This window comes from Delphinus delphis, chromosome 10 (genome assembly GCF_949987515.2).
Source record: "Delphinus delphis chromosome 10, mDelDel1.2, whole genome shotgun sequence".
Lineage (NCBI taxonomy): Eukaryota > Metazoa > Chordata > Mammalia > Artiodactyla > Delphinidae > Delphinus > Delphinus delphis.
This window is the reverse complement of record NC_082692.2, coordinates 21373853-21392692: the sequence shown is the minus strand read 5'-3', so window position 1 is coordinate 21392692 and position 18840 is coordinate 21373853. Positions and strand designations below refer to the sequence as shown.

Sequence of the window (18840 nt, the reverse complement as noted above, 5' to 3'; positions counted from 1 at the left end):
TATTAAAAATGGAAGATATATTGACAAGCATGCAATGATCACATGCCTTTCATACTACTGGACAAAATCAAACAAGCAAAAAATAAAGATGAGGAATGTCTGGATAATTCATTAAAGTTGATTTTGTACCTCTACAAATGGAAAATACATTTTCTACTATAAAGTCCAGTAAGAATTATGAAGTTAATCATGTATATTAGGCAACCAAGAAAACCCTAATAAAGTTGCAGATTTTCAAGTTCAGTTATCTGAATCTCATCCTCATTTTAGTCTTAGCCTCTTTATTTATGTACTTCCATCTACTGTGCATCCTTTCTTTTACACCAATCCTCATGGCAGGTATTTACACAGTTCCACAGGATAATACACAAAAAAAATTGTTTATGCTAATAGTTATATATTTAGTTGAATTATTTGTAATATTCATGATCTTGATGTAAAATTTCCTTTAAAATGCAAGTAATTTTTGAAGCAAGTCAAATAATATTAAAAGTGGTTGTTAATGTTGCTCTTTTAATGATCACACAATCACTTCTTGACTATAATTTCTGTTTATCTTTCACCACTGTGTTGCAAATATGCTTATGGAGGGCATTTCTCCTTTTCTTTCAGAAAGAATCTGATTATCTTTTCCTAGCCCTCTTTTATTTTCTCCGATAAAATTGATTGAGTTCACTGTCCTTTATGAAACCATCTTTTCATGCTGTGCATGACAGTGTAAAGCTCTGACACACCTAAATTTCCAGCTACTCCGTGGGTTCCTTCATGGTTTCTGAAGGAAACTGAAGGAACTGAACTGTAAACTGAAATTTGTTTCAGTTTACAGGTTGAATATCCCTCTTAGCATTTATGCCTGTAATGATTTTAAAAGGAGATGCTCACTATCAAACATTATTCTTCCAAGTATTAGGATAGTGGCTTTATCTCAACTTTTGCTTTAAGTAATTTCTAGGGCTTAGTTTTAAAAAAAAGTGGACAGACTAATTTTTAAAAACTGCTATCATTGTGGCATTCTCATAAAAAAAACCACCAAACGTTCCTCATGCATATTCTATATGTCAGATACTGTGTTAGGAATTGACAGTTAAAAGGTTAAAGACTAGTTTATGATCTCCAGAAGCTCAAAGTCTAGTAAAAAAGACTGATGAGTTCTCTGATGGAGAATATGCTGACACAACATGGGGACCAGTCGTGAAGAAGGTGGACTCTCTCACCCAGCTGACTGGGTTGGGTCCTGGCTCTGCCATTAACTAGCTCTGTAGCATTGAGCAAATGTCTAATCTCTCTAAACCAGCACTGATCAATAGAAATATAATACAAGTCACATATATAATTTAAAATTTTCTAGTAGGTTTTTTGGTTTTGTTTTTGATGCACCACACTGCATATGAGACCTTAGTTTTCTGACCAGGGATTGAACCTGAACCCCCTGCATTGGAAGCACAGAGTCTTAACCACTGGACAACCAGGGAAGCCCTACTATAGAATAGCATTGCCATGAATGTGGTACACTGGAAAAATGTTCAAACAAAACTCAGATTTAATTATACAAAGTAAATGTGATGTAAAGAAACCTTGTAAATATAGTGAATGTGGGAAAACCTTCAGAGATTACACTACTCTCACTCAACATCAAACAAGTCATACTGGAGAATGACCCTTTAAATGTAATGAATGTGAAAAGAGATTTAACCAGAGTTCCCATTTAACAAACCATGAGAAAACTCATACTGGAGAAAAGCCCTACAAATGCAATGAATGTAGGAAGGGCTTCAGTTATTGCTCAGTCCTTATTCAACATCAGAGAATTCATAGTGGGGAAAGACCTTACAAGTGTACTGAATGTGGCAAGACATTCAGTCGTAGTATATAACTTACTCAGCATCAAAGAATTCATACTAGTGATAAACCATATAAATGTTTTGAATGTGGAAAGGCTTTTAGCCAGAGCACACATTTTACTCTACAACAAAGAATTCATACCGGAGAGAAACCTTATGAATGCAACGAATGTGGTAAAACCTTTAGTCAGAGTGCACATCTTACTCAACATCAAAGAACTCATATAGGAGAAAAGCCCTATGAATGTAACGAATGTGGGAAAGCCTTCAGTGATCACTCAGCTCTTACCCTACATCATATTGTCCATACTGGAGAGAAACTTTTTGAATGTAATGACTGTGGGAAAGCTTTCAGTTACTGTTCAGACCTCATTCAACATCAGAGAATGCACACTGGAGAGAAACCATACAAATGCAATGAATGTGGGAATGCCTTTAATGATTGTTCAGCCCTTATTCAGCATCAAAGGACTCACACTGGAGAGAAGTCTTATGAGTGCAGTGAATGGGGAAAACCCTTGGTAACTACTCAGCTCTTATTTGACATCAAAGAACTCATACTGGAGAGAAGCCATATGAATGTAAGGAACGTGGGAAGGCCTTCAGCAGAAGTATGTACCTTACTCAACATCAGAGAAGTCATAGAGGAGAGAAACCATATAAATGTAATGAATGTGGGAAAACTTTTATCCAGAGTTCATTCCTTACACAACACTGAGGGTTCATACTGGAGAAAAACCTTACAAATGTAATGAATATGGGAAAGCTTTTAGTGACCGCCCAGGGCATATTCAGCATCAGAGAACCCACACTGGAGAGAAGTGCTATGAGTGTAACAATTGTGGGAAAGCTTTCAGTTTCTGTTCAGCCCTTAGTCAGCACAAGAGAATTCATACTGGAGAGAAGCCCTTTAAATACAATGACTGTGGAAAAGCCTTCAGTGATTGGTCAGCACTTATTCAATATCAGAGAACTCACACTGGAGAGAAACCTTATAAATGTAATGTATGTGGAAAAGCCTTCAGTCAGAGTACAAACCTCACAAATCACCAGAAAACTCATACCATTGAAAAATCTTATAAATGCAATGAATGTGGAAAAGCTGTTAGTTACTGTTCAGGCCTTATTCAACATCAGATCATTCATACTGAAGTGAAACCTTATGAATGCAATAAATGTGGCAAAGCCTTCAGCCAGAAGACAGACCTTAAAAAACATCAGAAAACTCATACTAAAGAAAAACTCTACAAATGTAATGAATGTGGGAAAACCTTTAGCCAGAACACATATCTTACAAAACACCAGAAAATTCATAGTGGAGAGAAGGCAAATATACATACTGAGTGTAGGAAAACCTTTAGACAAAACTCTTCTTTTGTTCAACATGAAAAGCTTCACAATGGAGAGAAATCCTCTGAATGCCTTGGAAACTTGGCTAGTATGGAGACCTTCCCCAGGGAAACAGAAAGAAGATCCTGAAAACTGTCAACTTCAGGACTTCCCTGGTGGTGCAGTGGTTAAGAATCCACCCGCCAATGCAGGGGACACAGGTTCAATCCCTGGTCCAGGAAGATTCCATATGCCACGGAGCAGCTAAGCCTGTGTGCCACAACTACTGAGCCTGTGCTCTAGAGCCTGTGAGCCACAACTACTGAGCCTATGTGCCACAACTACTGAAGACCTCACACCTAGAGCCTGTGCTCTGCAGCAAGAGAAGCCACTGCAATGAGAAGTCCATGCACCACAACAAATAGTAGCCCCCACTCGCCGCAACTAGAGAAAGCCCAAGCACAGCAACGAAGACCCAACGCAACCAAAAACAAAACAAACAAAAAACTGTCAACTTCCTAGAGTGACCACATAGTTCAGTGGAAAGAGCACATGTCTGGGTTTTGGAAGTCCTGGATTCTAATCTCAGCTCTATTACTAACTAGGTCTATTCGTTATTTTGAGGTAAGTTGCTTTACCTCTTTAAACTTTGATCTACTCACCTGAAAATTTGGAAGGCCTGATTAATTTATATTTAAGTTCCACATTTATTGTTTTTATTACTAATGCAGGCTTCTGTAGATGTGGTTCTTAAATTGTGACTTATTTATTCTACATCAAGTGTGATTCAGTGAAGATACAGACCATATGCCATATATGCTATATATTACCCTTGTACTTTTTCTCCAAAATGCAACATATTATGAATATTGAAGAATATTGAGATAAAATAGTATAAATTCCTTGATTTCAGTAGGAACATTGAGATCTTTTCTTAAGGATATGATGTTGGATAAAACCCCAGCAAAGAATGAATCGAACTGTTGGTATATAAATCTAGCTTTCGGGACTTTCCTGGTGGTGCAGTGGTTAAGAATATGCCTGCCAATGCAGGGGACACAGGTTCCATCCCTGGTCTTGGAAGTTCCCACATGCTGCAGAGCAACTAAGTCCGTGTGCCACAACTACTGAGCCTGTGCTCTAGACCCTGAGAGCCACGACTACTGAAGCCCGTGTGCCTAGAGCCCGTGCTCTGAAACAAGAGAAGCCATAGCAAAGAGAAGCCCACGCACCGCAATAAAGAGTAGCCCCCACTCGCCACAACTATAGAAAGCCCACGCGCAGCAACAAAGACCCAACACAGCCAAAAATAAATAAATACATTTATTTAAAAAATCATAAAATAAAGCTAGCTTTCCTAGAATTTATTCAAACTTAATCTTGCAATGTAACTTTCTCAACTTTCTCTACTAAATTGAGTAGTGTTGCCATCATCTCCCAGATGAAAGGGAACTAGAAATATGTCTTGGGCAGATTACCAAGAAAAGATGAAATTGGGAAGTTCATTTGTTATTTACACACCTAAATATGTAAGGGTCATCTGAATGAGAATAAATTTTGAGTTTCAGAACATCTAGAAAAGTCCGTTGGTCTGTTGTCTGACTTCTTCCTGTGGTTATAGAGACAATGGCCTGAAAATATGAAGATTTACCTCAGAATCCTGTGATTTTAAATTCACTTCCTAGGGACAGAAAAAAATCCACTTATGGAACTTATCCAGTACATGGTTTTGGAGAGTAGTCCAGACTATCAAAGTTTGGTGTTTGTTTTGGTGTCCAAGAAGACTGTTCACACAAAGCATAAAGTGTAATGGACTTGCTACAAAAGTTTTGGGAAAACCTGGACTTAAGGCGGCAGTGTTTAAGCTTTTCTGAATTTATGTATCCTTTTAAGAACCTATGAAAGTCGCAGACTTTCTCACCAGAAAAATGCATGACACGTTCACACAATTTTGTAAGCAGTTACAAAATAAAGTTAATAGTACTACACATACGTATACACTATACTAACAATAATTTGAAAATGTAATGGAAAAGAGATTTTATTCACAATAACTATAGAAACAAAAAATATTTAGGAATGAATTTAGTAAGAAATAGGCAAAACCAAAAAAAATTTGAGCAGTCTGCACATTCTCTTGAGGAATAGCTCATTTGAGGGAATTGGTATGGAAAATGGTTAAGGGCACCAATTTCTCAACCTATCAGTTGTGTAACCTATCAGTTGTGTAACTTTTGGTCAGAGAATATAACCTCTCAGAGTTAGTTCCTTCATCTGTAAAATAATGACAAGGTTACCTGTCAACAGTTACCTTAGGGATTAAATGAGATGATATATAAATGTGCCAGACACTTTGTGGGAAGTTTACTATTGTAATTATATAACATATATAATATTATATGTTATTAGTTATATAATATAACATACTGTAATATATAGTATATAATATACTACAATATACCATAATAGTTATTACAGTAAGCTATTATAGTATACTGTACATATTATATAATAACTTATGTGAACTATTTTATTATGTTGTGACCTCAATGATGGCATAAATTATAAATTAGTCAGTCAAAAAATGGTAGGCTCAGAAGGAGTAGGAAATATCCTTTCTATTGAACAATAATAGTACCTAATGGCCCTGAAACCAAAATTGACTGGAAATGTAACTTGCCAAAAGACATTTTTTAAAGTCAGGTTTATTGGGGTATACTTGAATCAATAATTTAAAATCTTCCCACAAAAAAGGCTCTAGACACTGGTAGATTTACCAGTGGATTTTGTCAAACAGTAAAGAAAGAACTGTTCCATGCTTCCAGAGAGTAAGAGAGTCTGCTCTTCCCAACTCATTCTGTGTCTAGCATAGCCTTCATACAAAAGTCTGAAAAGGACAATATTTAGAAAGGAAAATTCCAAGCCAGTCTCATTCATGATCATAGATGCAAAACTCTTGAACAAACTATTGACCCACTGTCTATCCACATAAGTGTGAAAGATAATACAGCACTACCAAGTTGGATTTATCCAAAGAATGAAAGTTGGCTGAAGATTATAGAACCAATCCACATTAATTCATCCCACTGAAAGATCAAAGAAGGGAATTCCCTGGCAGTCCAGTGGTTAGGACTCCACACTTCCATTCCAGGAGTCTCAGGTTCGATCCCTAGTAGGGGAACTAGGATCCCACAGGCTGCACAGCTATAAAAAAAATTCTTTTAAAGGAATATTAACATTATTTTTAAAAAATCAAAGGAGAAACACATATGATCATTTCAATGGATGCAGAAAAGGTTTTGATAAAATTCAACATACATTCACCAGTAATAATAATACTTCTAAGCAAACTAAAAATAGAAAAGAACTTCTTTTGTTTGAAAAAGAACATGTATAAAAAGCTAAGGGCAGCATCTCATTTGTGGTAAAATTGTGAAAGCTATCTCAGCTGTCTCAGAGTAGTAAGGCCACTACCATTCAATGCTGTACTGTAGGTCCTAGCCAGTGCTGCAAAGCAAGACAAACAAAAGAGAATTGTAATGAAGAGATAAAATTCTTATTATTTAGAGTTATTACTTCAGTATGCAGAAAATTTTAAATCCACATAAATAATTAAAATCAGTAAGAGATTTAGCAAGATTGCTGGATACAAAATAAATTGTTTTTCTATGAATTCTAACATTAAACTTAAAATGGCATTAATATCAAATACTCAGGAATAAATTTAAGAAACAATGTAAAATTCTTCATAGGAAAAATAAAACTCTATTGAGGGGCATTAAATAAGACCTAGATAACTGAAGTTACATATTATGTTTATGGATTGTAAAATAATACAATATTGTAAAAATATTTACTCTTCTAAAATTGATTAATAGATTAATGTAATTCCAGTTAAAATCTCAACATTTTTTTGAATTTAATAATATCTTTCTAAATATTTGGGAATGCAAAGAGCCAAGAACAGCTAAAAAAGTCAAGAAAAAGGAAGAAGAGAAAGAGGAGGAAGGGGACACTTTCTCAACCATACCCGAAAACTTCCTTTAAAGCCTTATCAACTCAGACAGAGTGGTATTGGTACAAGGATAGACAAATGGACCAATAGAACAGAAAAAAAAAAGAGCACATCTTGTATGTAATAAATAGGACCCTGTAGAAGAGTAAGGAAAGGAAGGACTTTTCAATAAATTGTGCTGGCATAATTAGATCTCTATATGGAAAATATACACCATACATAAAAATTAATTCAGCTGCATTAATTAATTTGTTGAAATGTAAAAGGAAAAAGTATAAAGCATTTAGAAGAGAATATTTCAAAATCCTGGAGGACATTGGGATAGGAGAGGGTTTCTAAAGGAATAAGACACAACAGCACTAAACATAAGGGAAAATTTGATAAATTTAAGTGAAATGAAGAACTCTGTTAATCCAAAAAAAACTATAAAATAATGGAACACAGAATGGGAGAAGATATTTCCAATATAAATTACCAACAGGAGTAGCATGAAAATATGGTATAAAGAACTTTTATGAGTCCATGACTCTATGAAGTCTATGACTTCTTGAGAGAGTGAGACAGGCAGAAGATGTTTGTCTTTTATTTAGCTTGAGATGTCAAACACAGCGTCACTTAGGCTTCATTCTGTTTCTTAGAAGCGAGTCACTAAGCCCAGCCCATAGTCAAGGAGAAGGCAATCAGACTCCACCTATTGAAAAGAGGAGTGCCAAAGAATTTGTGGAAATATATATATTTTAAAACCACAGCAACCAACTTTATTAGAAATTAGGAAAATGCAAGTTATCCTATAATTAAATACTACTGATCTTTCACCAGAATTACTAAAATTAATATGACAAGAAGTACTATTTGGCAAAGATGTGACAATAAGAACTTTCATCACCACTATTGTCTAAACTGATACAACTACTTTAGAAAACAGTTCGACTCTATCTAGTAAGTTGAAGATACACATACCCTATTAACCTAAACATACACCCAACAGAAATATGTGCACAAGGAGATTTGTATAAGAATGTTCATAGTAGTATTGGTTGTATAGCCAAGAACTGGAAACAACCTGAATGAACCTTTACAGTAAATTGGATACATAATGTTGAAAACTATTCAACAATTGACAATGAACAGATCAGAGCTACACACAAAAATATGGATGAATCTTACAAGCATAATTTTGTGAAAAGAAGACACAAAGGAAACACTTAGTATGATTATACTTATATAAATGTAAAAACCACAAAATTATGATACATTGTTTAGGGATGTATGTGTAGATGGTAAAATGTATTAAGAATGTAAAAAATGATTACAATAAAAGTCAGGATTGTGGTTTTCTGGGGGGATAAGAAGAGTGTGAAGGCAGGGTGAGTGGAAGGGACATACTGAGGGCTTCTGGAGTGCAGCAATGTTCTGTTTTTTTGGGTTTTTTTTTTTTTGCTCCTGAGTAATGGTTAAAGGGGTGTTCAATTTATAATTAATTGTTAAGTTGTAGAAATAAGGTTTTATTTACTTCTCTGTATGTTTTATTTTGCAACAAAATGTAAAACTGAGCAAAGACAAACAAGGAAGCTTTCTATGTTATCAATGTGTAAAGTTTTCCAAAATATACTGTGAGGTATCAAAAGCAACACCCAGAACATTTGAATCTATATATTTACATGCAAATGGATAAAGAAACTCCAGAAGGTTAAGTAACAAATTAATAATAGTAGAAACCTGTGGAAGGTGGAGAAAAGAGAAGGAACCAGGTAGGTGAGTAACAGGGATGGGAAGGAAACTTTTAACCGTATAACAATTTATACATTTTTGAACTCTATGAGTGTATTACCTTTTCAAAGTACAAAACAACCAAATAAATAAAATTTCTTAAAAGCACTATTCAGAAGCCCTATAGGAAAATGTGTCCTCTTTAGAACAGATTCCCATTCCCTTGGAGCCTCATGTGTTATCTTCATCCAGCCTTAGCTCCAGTAGCTCAGGAGTCAGGGTTTATTCCTGGACAGTTGAAGGTCTGGAAAGTGGAACAACTAGTGATTACACAGATCAACATCTGCAGCTCTCCAGATGGGATTAGAAGTATTAGGTGCTGAGTCCTAACTGCAGGGTCAAGCTTTAATTCCTTGCACAAGCACTGACTAGCAATGGTGGGTCACATAATTAAACAGAAGACCCACGGTTAGCAACTCACTCAGGTTTGTACACACACCCACAACAGGGAGCCATATGAATGGAATTCAGAACCTTTACCTATGAACAGACCATTCCTGTCCCCTTTCAGGGTTAAACACTTGAAATTTGCTTGTACATCCACCTGTGGAAAAACTCATTTATCGTACCCTGGTAGACCATCCATTCAACATGTATTCAACAAATTGTTAATGAGTAGCTGCTATTTAACATGTACTTCTCAAGATACTGGGACTAAACCTGTGAACAAAATGGGCAAAACTCTATTCTCATGGAGTTTGCATTGTAATGGGAAATGCGGACCAATGAATAAGTAAAATATATAGTGCAGTAGATGGTGATAAGTATGAATGAAAAAGTATAGCAAAAAGATAATAGCGATGGCTTCTTTTTCTTTTTACTGTCTTGTAATTTTAAATATGTTGAACAGGTAAGCCTGCACTGAGAGAGTGATATCTGAGCAGACCTGAAGGATATGAGGAAATGAGTTAGGCACATATTTGGGAAAGGGTGTTTCCAGGCAGAGGAAGCAGCCTGTGCTAAGGACTGAGGCAGGAGTATGTCTGACTTGTCTGAGGAAGAGCAAGGAACTAGAGAGGACGGTGGAGGGGAGGCGGGGAGGGCTCTTGCAGGCCACGAGAAGCACTTTGGTTTCTTTACTGAACAGGAGGGAAACTATTGGAGAGTTTCAAACTGCCTCGCGGACGCAGAGGCAGCCGCGAACAGGAGCCTTGGTGTACAGAGGCTTCCAAAAGCCCTATTCCGAGACCAACTCCGAAAACAAAAATCCTGTTTTCAGACACAGGAATTCCTGTGCCCTGTCGAAACGGATCCAAACGTTATCCAATCGGAAATGGAATTCTGAAAATCTGCCTCCCTTGCAGGCAAGGAAAAACCTCTTGAGATTTTTGACAGTTTCTTCTCAAGCGAGGGTTTCCTCAAGGCTTTGCCCTGCCGGCTCCTCCTACGTTCCCCCTGCAGCTCCTCCTGTGAGCCCAGACAAGCTTCTGAAGAAGCGGGTTCAGAGACTGAATATTTGGCGGATTGGAAACGGGCAGACTTGGAGGCGCTACTGGAACCCTGTGGTTCTCATGGGGACCGAAAAGAGGCCGAGTAAACGGAGGAGTGAGCTGAACTAGGGGGGAGGAAGAAAAAGACGGGGGAAAACGAAAAGAGAAGAAGCCATTCTTGTGTTTGAAAACCCAGTTGTGATAACGGAGTTGAATACCGACGAGGGAACATCCGTTTATAAGCAGAGTGGACCAGCTGAAGTGTGTTGGACAGGAAACCCAGAGATCGATGCATCGGAACCAACCTTGGCTGCAAGTTTTATAGCAACTCCATTGTTAAGCTGTATTCAAACAGTTGAACTAAATCTACTTCTAGATCTTACATCATATTTCGCCTTTCCTAAGGTATTTACCTTTCAAAAGTCACCTCTCAGAGGATCAGCCTGCCATAGAAGTGTGGCACGTAAGTCCCACGTTCTCACCTTTCATGGAAAAGTCTCGCCCTTCTGCTTGATAAATTAAGACATTTCTGATAAATTAAGACTCATTTGGCTGTGGCACAGTGCCCCGGGGTGTAAATATGCTCTCCTCTCGGACTCCCATCACGGGAACAATGGGAAGAACTGAATCCTTCAGTAGACGTAGTCTTGTACACGATTTCATGGAGGAGGGAGGAGGACAAATTCCACATTTATTTCCATTATGTGCTCCATTAAAGGGTGTTTAAATTATTATCTGTTTATCATCTCTGATTAATTATGTGCAAGTAGATGCAGATATAGCACAATCCACAAGAAGTATTTTTAATACAGATTTGGGTTCAAAAGAAAAACATCAGATTTCAATGTTTATACCTGGACTTGGTAGAGAGAAGCATCGTAGGAAAATCAAGAAGACACTAAATATAAAAAGATGTGGTATTGGAATAAAATTCTATGGGAGACACGGGCTGGAAATAACGAATTCAAGGAAATAAAAGATCAAAGGAAAATCTTTTACAGAAGTTTAACAAGGGCTTTCTCTTCTCTCTCTTTCTCAAGAGATGTTGGTAAGTATTAAATTACTATAGTTTTAAGATTCCTTTGATATAAGTTACTCTATCCTTCAGAAAAATTGAACCTTATGAAGAAGAATGTTACATGTCCACTGGAAAAAAATGTGAGGGGGAATATCGAATTTATCAAAATTCTGTTGGGGGTTAAGAATGCCTCCAAAGCAATTGAACCGTACAAAGGAGAGCTAATAAAACCATGCACACAGAGCCTGGGTAGCTCAGTCGGTAGAGCATCAGACTTTTAATCTGAGGGTCCAGGGTTCAAGTCCCTGTCCAGGCACTATAGACCTCTGTTTCCTTGGGCCACTAGTACTTAAGCTTTTCTCCCACGGAAAATTTGGGTTAAACTTCGATGACTTTTACCAACCTACCGTGAGAAAAAGCCCAGAAGTCAGCTACCTTCAGCCTTAACTAGTAGTTGAGGTTTGATATTCTGTTCCAAACAAAAGATGATTTTAGCAGTTTATAATAATAGAGACTTCCTGAGGAATGCAGTACAAAACCCTTACAGCCCATGAAATATAAGAAGGCTATCTCTCTAGACTAGGGTGCTTTAGAAAAGGAACTGGAAACTATATTTGTTGGGTAAAGTATTCTCTGGGTCAGGACCTTTAGATTTTCAGTTCTTCATTCTCACAACTGACCTACTTGGCAGATGGGAAAGCCCTCCACTAAACCGTGATAATGTCATATTCTAATGATAAACCCAAAAGGTAGGGAGTTATTTCACAAATACTGCAGTATGATCTTTAGGTGAAATGCTCACCCTACCCAGAAATATTGGCATACTTTACCATACGTTTCTGCAATTTTGTCCTGTTGTGTGTTGGTGGTGCAATTTCTTGCTCAGTGGATTGTATTTCTCTTTAGAAATATACATTTCCCCCCTCCCTCTCTGTGGAAGGATTGTGCTTCCCATGCCATTTGAAGATTATGTGATGGTCTGCATAGAAAATGCTAAGGAACCTAAAAACAAACAAACAAACAAAATTCCTCCTGGAACTAATAAGTATGTTCAGCAAAGTCACAGAATACAAGATCAAAATAGAAAAATCAATTGTATTTCTATATACTAGCAATAAACATGTGAACACCAGAATTAAAATGCAGTACTTTTTGTAAAAAAAGAAAAGAACACTTAGATGAAAATCTATCCAGACATGTGAACATGTACATGCTGGAAACAACAAAACTATAAAATTCTGATGAAATAAATCAAAGACCTAAATAAATGGAGAGAGATTCCGTGATTATAAAACTCAACATAGCTAAGATGTCAACTCTCCTGGAAATGATATAGAGGTTTAACATAATTTAACATAATTCCTATCAAGATCCAGGTAAGATTTTTTGTGGCTATAGACATGACTATTCTAAAATTTATATGGGAAGAAAAATGAGTTAGAATAACTAGAATTATTCTGAAAAGCAGGAATAAAGTGGAAGAAAATATTCTTATTATTTCAAGACTTATTATACAGCCACAGTAATAAAGAGTGTACATTTTTGGCAGAGGGATAGATATATGTCGATGAAACAGTATAGAGAACCCAGAAAACACCACATGCAAGTACATCTAAATTAATTCTTACAGAAGTGCAGAGGCAATTCAGTAGAGGAATAAAAGTCTTTTCACAAGATTGTGGTGGAACAATCCATAGGCAAAAAAAGCCAACTGCCGCCTAAACCTCACACTTTATTTAAAAAGTAACTGAAAATGGTTCATAAATTTTAAAATAAAACATAAAACTATAAAACTTTTAGAAAAAATGTGAGAAAATTTGGGGGACCTGGGGCTTGGTGGAGAGTTCCTAGACATAACACCAAACACACAATCCATAAAAGACAAATTTGACTGACTGGGTTTCATCAAAATTAAAAACTTTTGCTCTGCAAAGGACTCTGTTAAGCAAATTAAAAAAGCAAGCTACAGACTGGGAGAAAATATTTGTAAATCACATATCTGGCAAAGACATATCTAGAATATACAAAGACCTCTCACAACTCCACTTTAAAACAACACTCAATCCAATTAGAAAATGGTCAGAAAATATGAAAAGACTTTTCACCAAAGAGGATATACAAATGGGAAATAAGCACATGAAAAGATGTTCAATGTCACTAGTTATTTAGGAAATATATATTAAGACCATGGTGAGATATCACTACACACCTACTGCAAGAGATAGAATAACAAATGGTAACAACTGCCAAAGGTTGGTAAGAATACAGAGAAACTGGATCTGTTATACATTGCTCATAGGAATGTAGAATGGTGTAGCCACTCTGAAAAATAGTTTGTCAGTTTCTTAAAGGGCTAAACACACACTTACCATACAACTCAGCAATTCCACTCCTAGGCATTTATCCCAGAACAATGAAAACTTATATCCACACAAATCCCTGTGCATTATTACTTATAGGAGCTTTATTTGTAATAGCTCAAACCTGAAAACAACCAGAATGTTCCTTAATAGGTGAATAGGTTAAACAAGCTGTGATCCATCTATACTATGGAAGTATACATCCATACTCAACAGTAAAAAAAAAAAGAACTGTTGATACATGCAACCTTGATACATTATCTTTCCAACTTCATGTGAATTTATAACTGTAAGTATAATTACTTCATGTGAATTTATAATTATTTATGATTATTTCATTGAAATAATATATTTATTATATAATATACACACTTCCTCTTCCTCATGGACTTGGCCATGTGACTTGATTTGACTAATGAAATGTCAGTGGAAATGTCCAGTCTGACATATCAGAGAAGTTAAGAACCATTATGTGGGGTTTAGGTAGAAGAGCCGTTGGTAATCAAATCACCTGGTTCATAGATAGGTGAGTTCTGTATGTTGCTGTGAGCTTTAAATGAACTGCTGTGACACAATCTCCCATTCAGATGTAACCCTGCAAGATAATGGTGAAAAGAAATCCTCCCAGTGGCTAGAGCTTTAGATGGTTCATTTGATGTTCCTCTTTACATGGAGAGAGAAGTGGCCTAAGATAAAGTTGTGTATGGGATCCTAGGCAAAAGGGAATGGTTGGCTGGAAGGTCAGGAATCTGAAAAGCATAAGATTTGAAGATTAGAGACCAGAGGTGTGGAGAAATGCATGTGGATTGACTTGTGGGAATTGTCAAAATGTTGAGGATCTTTTATCATATATTAATACCTTCCAGATAAAATCTACTTCAGAACAGCCACTGAAAAATTAGCTGCACAGATCAACTCATCCAGTAGATGTCATCACCCTCAGGCATCAATAACAGGAATTTCATATTTTAAAATATTATTAAAAGATTGAAGGAAGGTTTTTTACCTTCTTTTTTTTTCTTTTCCTTCTCCATGTGGGGCTGAAGTTTGGTGAGTCATGTCTCCGGTATCTCAAATGATCCCAGATACTTTAAGGTTGAAATTTCCAGTATACAAACATCTAACTGATGCTAGAGAGCCATAAACCACAGCTAGCCAGAGTAAATGCTGAATGAATGCGGTAACATTGCAACCAGTGCACTGTGACAACACAGCAAAGGCAGGTGAGGATTATTCATCCTAGAAGAAATGTTAGGAGAACTTAATAGACAAATCGTTTGAAGTAGTCATGGAAAATGGAGAGCAGACTGCATTTGTCCAAAACCTCTGGATCCATTGATCCCAACATTTGAACAAAAGCTTGAAGGAGGCCAGGGAGTAAATCTTATAGATATCTGAGGTAAGAATTCTCTACACAGAGGATTCTCTACACAGAGGATTCTCTACACAGAGGATTCTCTACACAGAAGATTCTCTACAGCATCAGAACAATATGTTGGACACGATAAAATAGAGGAATAAAAGCAAAATATTCTCTAAGAGGTGAGGACAAATACCTACTTAGTCACACAGGCAAGAATCCTTCAGCAGATGAGGAGGAAAAGAATCCACATCACAACTGTGGAATAGAGGTGGGAAAAAAATGGAATCAGAGAGGACTGTTTAGAATAAGTGTGATTTCCCTTCACTAACTGCAGGAAAAATCACAGATGGGGCATGTGGAGTGTAGTCTCTGGGAGAGTTAACATTGTGTCCTGTTTGATACCAAAAAAAAGCTGATGGCCTTAGAACAATTTCCTTAATTCTTTGACCACTGTGGAACGGTCACTGTCTTTCACATCTTCCTTATCTGACTCTAAAAGGAAGAGACATTTTGAATACCATTATATAAGTGACAGTGTTTTTCAAATCACTCAGAAGTGAATGGGTGTAAAATCAATGTAAAAAAAAAAGTCATGAATGGTATTTTAATAAATGAAATAGAAGATATAGGAATAGAAATAGGAAATATCAGAATAAACCCATACAGTAAAATACTGTTTGGTAGAGTTTGGTCTCTCTGTCTTTCCAAATATCTATCATCTATCTATAGCTATATCGATATTGGTATAGATGATAGAGATAGATTCAGATAGTTATCTCTCTCATATATATATATATAAATCTCTCTCATATGTATAAATGTATATATACATATACATACATTTGTTTGCATATTGTACTGAGTTGTGACTTAAAATGTATTTCGACACTGAGCTGCAGTCAGAAAAGTTTTGAAAAAAGACTTTCTTGAGAGGGTATAATTTGAAGATGGCAGCATCTCCTTGAGATGACAAATATCTGGGGGTGGGGGGTCGGGGTAAGAGCCCCAAAGGAATAATGGAGTTTCGCTTTCCTTGGCTGGGGTAGCTGCATAGCTGGGCTCAGGTGCGCGTGGCTGCGGACCCGAGGAGGGTCCTCTGCTGGTGCGAGCTGCTAAGCTCGCCACTCCACCATCGCTCCTTAAGTTTTATTGTGGACGGGGACATGGAGTACAAGGAGAAAAAACAAACGAACAAAACAAACAAAAACACACTAGCATACAAGCCTCGGCCTAGCTATGTGACTGAAGGAACACTCTGCGCTCACTATCCAAAAGCTTCCAGTACTAAAGAGAAAAGATTTACAACCTTCCAGACGGGCCCCTTCTAGCCTCATCGCAGAGGCAGCCGCAAATGAGAGCTGTGTTCAGGAACTTCCCAAAGGTTCTGCTCTCTAATATAAGCCTCAGGAAAAGGAAGGTCCTATCTTATTTTTTAAAATGTATTTGTTTGTTTAGTCCAAACGGCCCCAAACGAGATACAGTCGAAATTGTGACCCCCGTGTAATAATTTGAGAAACAAACTGGGTGAACTCTATTTCAGGCGCACCGTACTGAAAATCTTGCGCCCTTGCGAGCAAGCAAAATGCCTCTCTTTTATTCAAAGTGTCATCTATAAGATTTTTCGACAGGTAACAGAGGAGACGGTTAACACGTTTCCTTTCCGGTGACAGCAGAGTTGGCTCCACGACTTCCGATCTTCTCCCCGAGAAGGGTCCACCCAGAGTTTTGCTCCGCGGGCTCTTCCTCCGCTCTGAGAGGCTAGTGGCTCGAGGGAGTGGGAGGGGTGCTGGGGAGGGGGTTCAATGACGAGCTTTGGGCACTCTTGGGCAGATTGGAAAACTGCAGACCCGAAGGTGATGACCCGAGGTCATCTGGTTGCGGAAGAGCTGATCTACGTGCCTCGAGAGAGAGGGGCGACAGAAAGAAAGGAAATCAGAAAGAAAGGAAATCGAAAAAAATGTTCAGCGCAGAAACGGTGACATAATCATTTGAAGGGAAGAAAAGTGACCTCCCCTGTGGGTTAAGCAGAGTGGCGCAGCGGTAGCGTGCGGGGCCCATAACCCAGATGGCCAGTGGGTCGAAACCATCCTCTGCTAGAGAGCTTTTCCATCCCTTGCTATTAAAACTTTACTCCAACTCGGCTACAAGCACGCATAAACACCGAATCAATTCCTACCTCTTCCATGTTCAACCAGTTAACATTCACGAGTTTGAGAATCCTCTAGTTTGGCTTCTTGCTTCCCAACTTACTTTGAAATCCCACCATTCTCTCACTAGGCAATTCCAAAACCCTTCTAGCTATCTGAAGTGACACACTGCCCCGAATTGTAAAATTCCTTCCATCCCTGGTGTCCAGTAGAGGAGCAATGGAAATATTCCTTCAGCGGAGGCGGTCTTATATCAATATATTGTATGCGACCTCTTGGAGAAAGAGGTGATAAATTCCGTATTTACTTCTGTTACAACTTCCAGTAAAGGCCCTTTCAACTTTGTTATCTACTTACGATGTTTTCATTGATTGCATTCTATTAGTAAATGCAAATATAAATGAAACCAAAACAATTAATTATAACAGATTTGTGGTTCTGTCACATATCAAAATTTCAGATTTCAGTGTTTATACCTATATTTGGTGCAGACTAGTATAGTAGGACGATCGAATAAAGACTTTAAGCGTAAGCATACATTATATTGGCATGAAATTCTGTGGAAATACAAATTCAAGGAGAAAGAGATCGGTGAAGTGGGAGATGTCTGGACCCATTTTTGGACAGTGTGGGTTTTGAATGGAACTCGTTCTCCGAGTTCCTTAACTTAACAAACTTAAAATGACCTTTCTTGAAAGAATCGTATTCAATCCGTGCCATTTTTATTGTTATTGGAAGGAATGGTGTTACAAATCTTAAAACGTTATTCGTTTTTCAATTTCTCAGAATGTTAGTGCCCTAGTTCACTCACGCTAAGCCTGAATATTCAGCCGCAAATTAAATCTCCCACTTCTTTGCTCCCCTCCTGGAGCTCCGACCCCACCGGGCTGTGTGAGGATCGCGATTGGAGAGGGTGGCCGGGGCGGGGGGGCGTGGCTGAGCGAGGGACAAAGCCGGGTGCCTGCGGAGGCGCTCAGGCTCTTGGTCGGTAGACAAGAAATCCCTTTGGCCCCCTCCGGAGCCTCGCGAGCCCGCCAGAGTGCCATCGTACCCGCATACTCAAAGTGCGAACAATCGAGGGCGACACACATTCAGCCTCGGGGAGGCGGATGGAAAAGGAAGGAAGGAAAAGGTAAAGGCAAAGGAAAGGAAGAAGGGCGGGAATCGCCAAGCAGCAAATCCGGCCTCCGTTATTCCCCGCTGCTGGCGCCACGAACGCCGTCTGGGCTGCCCAGGTCCACGCGCCCGGGTCTCCGGTCCCGCGCTCCCGCCAGCGCCCCGCCCCTCGCCCCCAACCTCCACCCACTCACCCTGAGGGGCTCGGACTGCCCTCCCTACTCCGACTCCGGGGACGGGCGGGCGGACTAGGTGCAGGGCCGGGAGCCGGAGTCTGGAGACCCAGCGCCTGCTCGACTCTAGCTCTGGGACTCTAGCTCTGGGACTCCACCCGCGCGCGTCCTCTCCAATCCCTCTCCTCGTGCCGCGCGCTGCAACCCGGAGAGGAGAGAAGAGAGGCCAGAGCGGCCAGCTTAGGCCTCAAACTAGCAGAGCAGGCTACGGGGGCTGC

The 18840-nt window shown here is 38.5% G+C and overlaps 1 protein-coding gene and 1 non-coding gene across 2 annotated transcripts; both read left to right on the top strand.

Moving 5' to 3' along the window:
- The first annotated feature begins 1519 nt into the window (after positions 1-1519).
- On the top strand, positions 1520-18641 carry LOC132432955 (zinc finger protein 665-like). The gene is given in 5 exon segments (XM_069541058.1): positions 1520-2345; positions 2348-2554; positions 2557-3279; positions 10357-10488; positions 18145-18641. Coding segments are annotated over 5 exon segments (2385 nt in total).
- Positions 11647-11719, top strand: TRNAK-UUU (transfer RNA lysine (anticodon UUU)). Its single transcript has one exon. It is a non-coding gene; the product is annotated as a tRNA-Lys (tRNA).
- Positions 18642-18840: the final 199 nt, after the last annotated feature.